Below are 9,023 nucleotides of genomic sequence, written 5' to 3'. Positions count from 1 at the left end.
ACATGTATGTACACTGTATAACATGTATGTACACTGTATAACATGTATGTACACTGTATAACATGTGGGGCACATGTATGTACACTAATCATACACAGCCTATATATGGTCATTTATGAATATCACCCATACTCCCATACAATATATATATATATATTTTGTACATATACATGTACATGGTTATATAATATTGTATATATACATGTACATGGTTATATAATATTGTATATATACATGTACATCGTTACATAATATTGTATATATACATGTACATCGTTACATAATATTGTATATATACATGTACATCGTTATACAATATTGTATATATACAAAAGTATATATGGTTATTCATGTTTGAATACGTGCCATACAGGATATAAATGGTTATGTATGTAGGTATGCTATGACTATGAATTGAATATGGGCATAGATGTATTGTCATACATTTACATTTTCAAATAGTAATGCATACTGTAAGTACACATACCAAACAAAATGTGTAGTCACAGATTACTGATCAGGTCAAAAGTTTTTCTTCAGGTATCACAAATTAATGAGAATGTAATGTGTATTTGTTCCAGATCGCTTTTATATGTACCATTTAAGAGTTTTAAAATTATGTATGACATTTTTGTATGTATCGCCTCGTCATGCTACATGTCAGTTATTCTTTGATCTATATATCTATATATACCCTGGTATTTTCTATTTCTCTGCTTTGTTTTCATTTGTATCATTAATACAGGTATTTGATAACACAACAATACAGACTTCACTTTTGTTGAAAACTAGCTCATCTTTCAATGCATTTTTTATAGGNTCACACTGATATTCTGCCTGTAGCTGTATTTTAGTCCACTTTTAAGTTTACAAGTGTGAGATTAATACCAGGTGAGCGATGCAGGCCCATTGGGCCTCTTGTATATTCATTTTTACAACATTTGCAGTTATTTGTAATATTTATTTTGTTTTAAGTACATCCACTATCCATGTTTAATTGGTTTACAGCCCAAAGTGTGCTGTTGGGTTGACTACTGTGGTATACATAGATAGATGGAACCATGTTTTAGTGTGTAATAAAAAGGTTTTATATTTCAATGAAAACTGATGTCCCTTGCAGAATACATATTGTATTTCTTTTATACCTGTCAGCTATATTGTTATATGTTCCAGTTTATTTAACCAGTTAACATATTATTTGCAGGAAAAAGACATTACTTGCCAGAACGGAAAGTAAAACACTATATGTATCAACTTTTAAAATCTGTTGAACATATGCATAGGTAAGGGGGTGTAACTCCAGATGTAAATGTTATAGGCCAGAGATGGCAGCACTTTAGCCCCTTCACCTTTGTAGTTGTCGCCTCTAGCCACATAAGAGCATGCCATGATTCCTCAGGATGTGCACCGACTGAAGTAATGATAACATTATATCTTTGGAATGTGATATCATTGAAATTCATTATTACCAATGACCTGAGAAAATGGTAACAACAACAAAATTATAGAAGTTAATTGTTAAAACCTTACATGTATTTAGCTCTGAGGAATCATGGCTAGTCTTCTGTGCTAGAACCTTAGTTTGTCAGATGTGCCCTTTACAGGAAAAGCTTAACTCTTTCATAAAATGAAACCCTAATTTAAGAAATTTGCTTTGCCAATGAAGAGAAGTTGAAGTGCCTCTCTTTTAGTAGTTATTACACAGCTTTGAAACTTGAGTACTTTTTGTAAGATAAATTGGTTGTTTGTCTCGTTTTTGTGTCTCATTTCTTTTTCTTGTTCTTAAGAAAAATAAAAGAGATGTAATATAAAATAAATAAGACAGTAACCTGAGACGGAGAAGGATGGTCCGTGTGAGTTGGTGTGGTGTGTACCCATTAAATCGTAACTGCACAATCTGCCACATTTGTTCTCTTCTTGGTTTGAAGTGATGTTATTTTGAAAATCTTTATTTTAATATTGAATTGAAGTTTTTTATAATAACCTAATCTCCCTAAAAAAACATTGTTAATCAAAATTAGGGGTATTCAAAGTTTTTTTTATTAAAACCATGTTTTCTCTCATTGATTTCAAAATTAAGTTACCTCCCTTTTATAGCTGTCACTATCAGGTATTACCAGGAACGCTTGTTTGGATTGCTTTTCAGGTCTAAAGGTCAAATTCAAGTTTTTTATTCTGCACTGAACAAATATCTCGTACGAAAAATTGAGCCATGTTCTTCCTTAGTATCAACACTTATTGGCAGGATAGATTCTGTAATAATTGCGTTTTGATGCCATGTGTACAAGTTAACAATCCTGATAACTTAAAAAGAATCCAACAGATATCTTTTTTCTTCATTTTTGTTATATCACCTTAAAAATCAAAGTTCTGTTAGTATTTATTTAATTTTGAAGTTACATACCTGGTATATATTGAGAATATTGGCTGATATGGTACAGAGAATGCAGTTACGGTATGGGGGGTCACTACAGAGGTGTGGGTCACATAGTGTTTCATCCGTCACAAAACTGATTTGTGGTATCTATTTCTGTTTCTTACAGATAAACGTCAGTATTTGCCTGAAGCAACTGTTAAAAATTATATGTATCAGCTTTGTAAATCTGTAGACCACTTACATAGGTATGTAGTACGGAACAACTGCATGGCCAGGTATTCACCAAACAGCATATCGAGTAATCTGATTGGTTAGGAAAGAAAGAAAATTCCTAGCCAATCAGAGATTTTTGGTGAAAATTTGGCCCAGAATGCTAAGCTTTGCATGCTATATTATATTTCATTTTTACAAAACTTGATTAAACCACTAATGCAAATTCTTGATAAATGTAATTTGGGAAATTTAGTAAATAATTATTGAGATTCAAAATTAAATTATTTCTATGATAGAAAAAGACTCTGGTAATTGATCAGATTATTATGGTAATTACAGTCAGTTTGGAATGAACCCTAAGTTTGATTTACAATGATTTTGAATCTGGCTTTGCTTGAGATTAACATTCATGCATGATATCCTATGCTAACACAGTAAATTGCTTATAAGTACCCATGGGGCCAGGTACACATGAACGCAGCAATATCAGGCTTGTAAACTAGAAGTACATACGTGTACAAGAAGTGAAAATACAATATCACGCCCAGTGCTAGTCTGTTACAATATTTACTCAGCTTGCCAAGAAAGCAGTAATATTGACAAAGCATAGGAATGCAAGACATATATTTGAAATACCTTTTAAGCCCGTTATTATTTGTTTGCTTGATTAAAGAATATGAAAAAAAAATATACTCAAATACATGTAACAAAATGAAAATTGATCAGATAGAATAAATAATAATCAAATAGCAAAATTGTTTGTTACACATATTTAGGCATTTATATTTTAATTAGAAATGTCCTCATTTAAATATAAATGCCTAGAGTAAAGATCAATTTGTCAATAAATTTATTGAAAGCATTCTTGCTAGAATATACATAAAACACCTCCAAACCAGGATGACAATCAAGGTTGGTGCCTTCAGCATCTTTTGTATGAAAGTATTGACACATTTCTGACAAAGCTGTTACATTAGTTTCATTATCATTGCTTCCACGACCTGATTTGTACCCTGATGTTACCAACACTTTGTACTCCTTCGTAACACCGACACCTTAATACCAGATTTCTATACGTAATAACACTGTTAACATTCCTGTAAATGTTGTGTCTGACCTCTAACACTAGTCCTTTAGATATTGTCTGTTTAAATCTTGTGACACCCCATTCAGCCAGATTTTATGAAGTACTTTTGCAGTATATATACTTTTGATCAGAAAAAATGTTCAGAATTCGAATCATTCTCAATTCATTTGCATACAAATTTCAATTTTAAAGAAAATGGTATGATTTTTTTTTAATTCTGTGAAATGAATATGTTCCCTTCTCGTACATTGCTCGATTCTTTCCTCATTAACTGATCTTCTGTCTTCTTGTCATAACAAGCTGTAACGTTTATTCAAACAAGAAAAATGTGTACAATGATGAAAAAAACACCATTTTAATAGATAATTTACTTTTAAGTTTTAAAAATCAATGACAACAAGTATATCTATAAAAATTACAGTTTCATCTTTGTTTAAAGTAAATCTTGATTAAAAATTCATTTTATCAGAATACACATTAAATATCTTTTTGATTATATCTTTTTGATTTATTATGCTTGTATTAAATTTCAGAAATGGTATATTTCACCGAGACGTAAAACCTGAGAATATTCTAATCAAGGTATGTGATTGTTGTTATATCTATGTAGTTACACCGCAGATATAGAAACTGGTATATTTATACCTTATCTATACCTTAAACCTTAGTATATCTATACCTTATACCTTAGATATAGAAACTGGTATATCTATACCTTATACCTTAGATATAGAAACTGGTATATATATACCTTATACCTTAGATATAGAAACTGGTATATCCATACCTTAATCAGCTTTTGTTCTAGCTTAGAGTAGAATCATCATCTGAGATCATTTAGTAGAGTTAATCACATTTTTACCGACTGTGATTAGTTGTAAATGTACTTGAGTGCAGTTTTCATTCCATTACATGTTCACCTTCATCACACCTTTCATTTTACAAAATGTTGACACAGCATGGTGTGTTGTTCAAACAGATGAACATCTTTGTTGTTTTGCCTACATTAGAGAAATACAGGATATTCATTAAATATGGTATGTACTATTCAATTATAGCCTTTGGCTGAGGTCGATACCTGGATTTATTGACCCGAGAAAAGATATATTGACCGAAGACGCAGTCCTCGGTCAATATCTTTTCTCGGGTCGATAAATCCAGGTATTGACCGAAGTTAAAGGCTACAATTGTTTTATTATTTTACAAAACAGTAATGTAAGCAATCTGGGGGGAAAAAAACCAGCAAAAAAGCTTCGGAAGTGGGACGGTGCATTGTTTGGAGACACGTCATAATTCTACTTTTAGAAACACCCAGTCCTTCAACAAAAATCATGCGCTCCAAGTTAATATCAGTTTTTATCGGTGGATTCGTGATGCACTCCTGGCCAATCACTTGTCGGGAATATTATGAAAAAATAGTAACAGTAGTTATAGCCATCAAAAACAAATTTGTTCACTTATTGAAAGGAAAGAAGATGTAAAAGTGAAAACCTCCATTGGTAACTAATAACTCCCCCGATGATTTATCATTACTGGAAGAGACTGCAGGTTTGTACTCTCTCCGTCAGTCAAAGCATGACTCTGTCACCTGTTTTTCCAAAAAATAAGCATGAAAGAAGATTTTGCAATTGCGGAGTGTCACATACTGAAATTAGGTCTTGTGCCTTACTATATACAGCCAAATGGAACATTCGTTGTTAACTGTGAATCACCTAGTCCAGGACTTCATTTACTCTGTCTTCTACGATTGTCATATTGTACATGTTAGTACCTCTTGTGATGACCAAAGGCCCTGTTAGAACATCTTGTGATGACCAAAGGTCATGTTAGTACATCTTGTGATGACCCAAGGGTCATGTTAGTACCTCTTGTGATGACCAAAGACCATGTTAGTACCTCTTGTGATGAACAAAGGTCATGTTAGTACCTCTTGTGATGACCAAAGGTCATGCTAGTATCTCTTGTGATGACCAAAGGTCATGTTAGTACATCTTGTGATGAACAAAGGTCATGTTAGTACCTCTTGTGATGACCAAAGGTCATGTTAGTACATCTTGTGATGACCAAAGGTCATGTTAGTACATCTTGTGATGAACAAAGGTCTTGTTAGTACCTCTTGTGATGACCAAAGGTCATGCTAGTATCTCTTTTGATGACCAAAGGTCATGTTAATACCTCTTGTGATGACCAAAGGTCACGTTAGTACATCTTGTGATGACCAAAGGTCATGTTCGTACATCTTGTGATGACCAAAGGCCATGTTAGTACATCTTGTGATGACCAAAGGTCATGTTAGTACCTCTTGTGATGACCAAAGGTCATGCTAGTATCTCTTGTGATGACCAAAGGTCATGTTAGTACCTATTGTGATGACCAAAGGTCATGTTAGTACCTCATGTGATGACCAAAGGTCACGTTAGTACATCTTGTGATGACCAAAGGTCATGTTAGTACCTCTTGTGATGAACAAAGGTCATGCTAGTATCTCTTGTGATGACCAAAGGTCATGCTAGTATCTCTTGTGATGACCAAAGGCCATGTTAGTACCTCTTGTGATGAACAAAGGTCATGATAGTACATGTTGTGATGACCAAAGGTCATGTTATTACATGTTGTGATGACCAAAGGTCATGTTAGTACCTCTTGTGATGAACAAAGGTCATGTTAGTACCTCTTGTGATGAACAAAGGTCATGCTAGTATCTCTTGTGATGACCAAAGGTCATGCTAGTATCTCTTGTGATGACCAAAGGCCATGTTAGTACCTCTTGTGATGAACAAAGGTCATGATAGTACATGTTGTGATGACCAAAGGTCATGTTATTACATGTTGTGATGACCAAAGGTCATACTAGTGCCTCTTGTGATGACCAAAGGTCATGCACTGAAATCAGATCTTGCACCCCACTATATATATAAACATAGTTGTGGTCCTTTGTACATATTTTATAACAAAATTTAGAGATGGGTGACTATGGAGTGGTGAAAATAAACAGTAACTATAGATGCTGATTAATCATTGGTAACTGTAGATACTGATTAAGTATTAGTAACTATGGATACCAATTAATCATTGGTAAATGTAGATGCTGATTAATCATTGGTAACTATGGATACCAATTAATCATTGGTAAATGTAGATGCTGATTAATCATTGGTAACTATGGATACCAATTAATCATTGGTAAATGTAGATGCTGATTAATCATTGGTAACTATGGATACCAATTAATCATTGGTAAATGTAGATGCTGATTAATCATTGGTAACTATGGATACCAATTAATCATTGGTAAATGTAGATGCTGATTAATAATTGGTAACTATGGATACCAATTAAGCATTGGTAAATGTAGATGTTGATTAATCATTGGTAACTATTTATACCAATTAATCATTGGTAACTATGGACACCAATAAAGCATTGGTAACTATGGATACCAATTAAGCATTGGTAACTAGGGATACCAATTAATCATCGGTAACTATGGATATCAATTAAGCATTGGTAACTATAGATCCCAATTAATTATTTGTAAATAAAGATGCTGATTAATGATTGGTAACGATGGATACTGATGAATTTTTCACTGGATCCCTGATAAGTGATTAATGTCTAGCCATCATAAAGCTTTCTATACAGGAAAGTGTCATACAGTCTCCAAACTTTGAAATTTTAAAATAATTGAACACTTACACTTCAATTTGTTAATTTGCAGTTGGCTGCCAGTGATAAGGTGCCTGATTTGTATGAAGTGTGCCAGTCACATATTTGTGTGTTATCTATAATAGTGTGGCATACTTTCACATACACTATATTGTTTTACTTTTTCTGTATATAAATGGTGGCAAGCTTTACGGCTGTGGGACAACCTTTATTATGCACATGTAATTGTTTTGCGTTTTTACATAATTTTTGGGGATAGTTTGGACCCTGTAAGTACATGTGTTACTGTTATATGAGACAGTGTCCACACTGGTTTCTACTTCGTCTGTAATGTATGTAGTGAAAGCAGGCATACTTTATACATAGCTTTGACTAATTGTAAAAGTCTTTTAGAAACTTTCAATTCTAAATTTAGTTACAAAAAAAATGAAAACCAAATATTCAGAAACTCAAGTGTGTTTGCACCAGACCACTGAGCAGTGTGTTTATGTCACAGTTTGATAACACATTAATCATCTCTTCATACATTCAGTTAAGCTTGGTTTGAGCTTTCTATATGGCTTCCATTTGCTATTATACTGGAATTATATTTCTCCAGAATTTTATATCTGCGTTCTTTGCTTCCCATTTTTTCTTCATTTTTTTATTTAAACATTTTTTGTAGTGACAAATTTTGTGTAAAATTACTCTATTATATTTATGAAAAAATATTAAAGATTACGAAAAAGACAAAATTAAAACAAATCTAAATGAGTTTTACTGTTAATATCACTGTTCCACAAAACAATTCAAACGGTAACATGCCAGGAAACTTATACTCTATGTGGTATTGTTTGTAGTTGTCACATTTTCTGTTGAATATTCAATAATTTCACATTTAGATTTTACTTTTATGTTAATGAATCTAATGTCACTGTTGGGGGGATTATAAAATCTTCAATAATAACATGAATGTTTGACCTGTTTTTAGGAGGACATACTGAAGCTAGCTGATTTCGGATCATGTAGAAGTGTGTACTCCAAACAACCCTACACAGAATACATCTCCACGCGGTGGTAAGCTCATCCAAATGTCATTTAGCAAAACATCAAAAAAGGTATAGACCTAAAATGTAATCTCTTTACTCTTTTTTTTATTGAAATGTAAAGAAAAAATACAGTTTAAAACATTACATCTTCCTGAATACAAAAACCCGGAAAATACTTATTTATTCCCATTCAGCTCACGCCCATTACCCAGTAAGTATGTCCCCATTTTCGGTAACGGTGGTAATTTTGTTGATTAGTAATGTTAAGGTGTGTACTGTAAATGGAGTAAGTATTATAGACCATACAAAGGACAGATCAATGCAGAAAATCACCGATACTTTTTTTCAAATTTAATTAAAATACCAGGTAAAACACAAAATATTTTTCTTGCGTCCAGGTACCGAGCGCCAGAGTGTCTGCTAACTGACGGGTACTATACATATAAAATGGACATCTGGAGTGTCGGATGTGTGTTCTTTGAAATTCTAAGGTAAGTCTTGAATAACAATCTTTGTTTTTACCTGTGAAAGGCAAGCCTCTAAAACATGTATAAAGTTGTTATTGATAACTTAAATGACTAGATATGATACTGACCTATATGGTATTGTTCTTCCCTTAGTCTGTGACTAGATATGATACTGACCTATATGG

General features: G+C 32.9%; 1 protein-coding gene across 1 annotated transcript in view; it reads left to right on the top strand.

Moving 5' to 3' along the window:
* LOC110454355 (MAPK/MAK/MRK overlapping kinase-like) overlaps positions 1-9,023 on the top strand; it is an 82,791-nt gene that overhangs the window by 64,406 nt on the left and 9,362 nt on the right. Inside the window, exons 8-11 of the mRNA XM_021503823.1 lie at positions 1,205-1,283; positions 4,211-4,259; positions 8,314-8,399; positions 8,770-8,862. Coding sequence (XP_021359498.1) covers positions 1,205-1,283; positions 4,211-4,259; positions 8,314-8,399; positions 8,770-8,862 — 307 coding nt within the window. The remainder of the gene's footprint in view (positions 1-1,204; positions 1,284-4,210; positions 4,260-8,313; positions 8,400-8,769; positions 8,863-9,023) is intronic.

Source organism: Mizuhopecten yessoensis, unplaced genomic scaffold, assembly GCF_002113885.1.
Source record: "Mizuhopecten yessoensis strain PY_sf001 unplaced genomic scaffold, ASM211388v2 scaffold7781, whole genome shotgun sequence".
In the NCBI taxonomy this organism is placed as follows: domain Eukaryota; kingdom Metazoa; phylum Mollusca; class Bivalvia; order Pectinida; family Pectinidae; genus Mizuhopecten; species Mizuhopecten yessoensis.
Note: the sequence above shows the minus strand (reverse complement) of the source record. Positions and strands in the feature narration are given on the sequence as shown.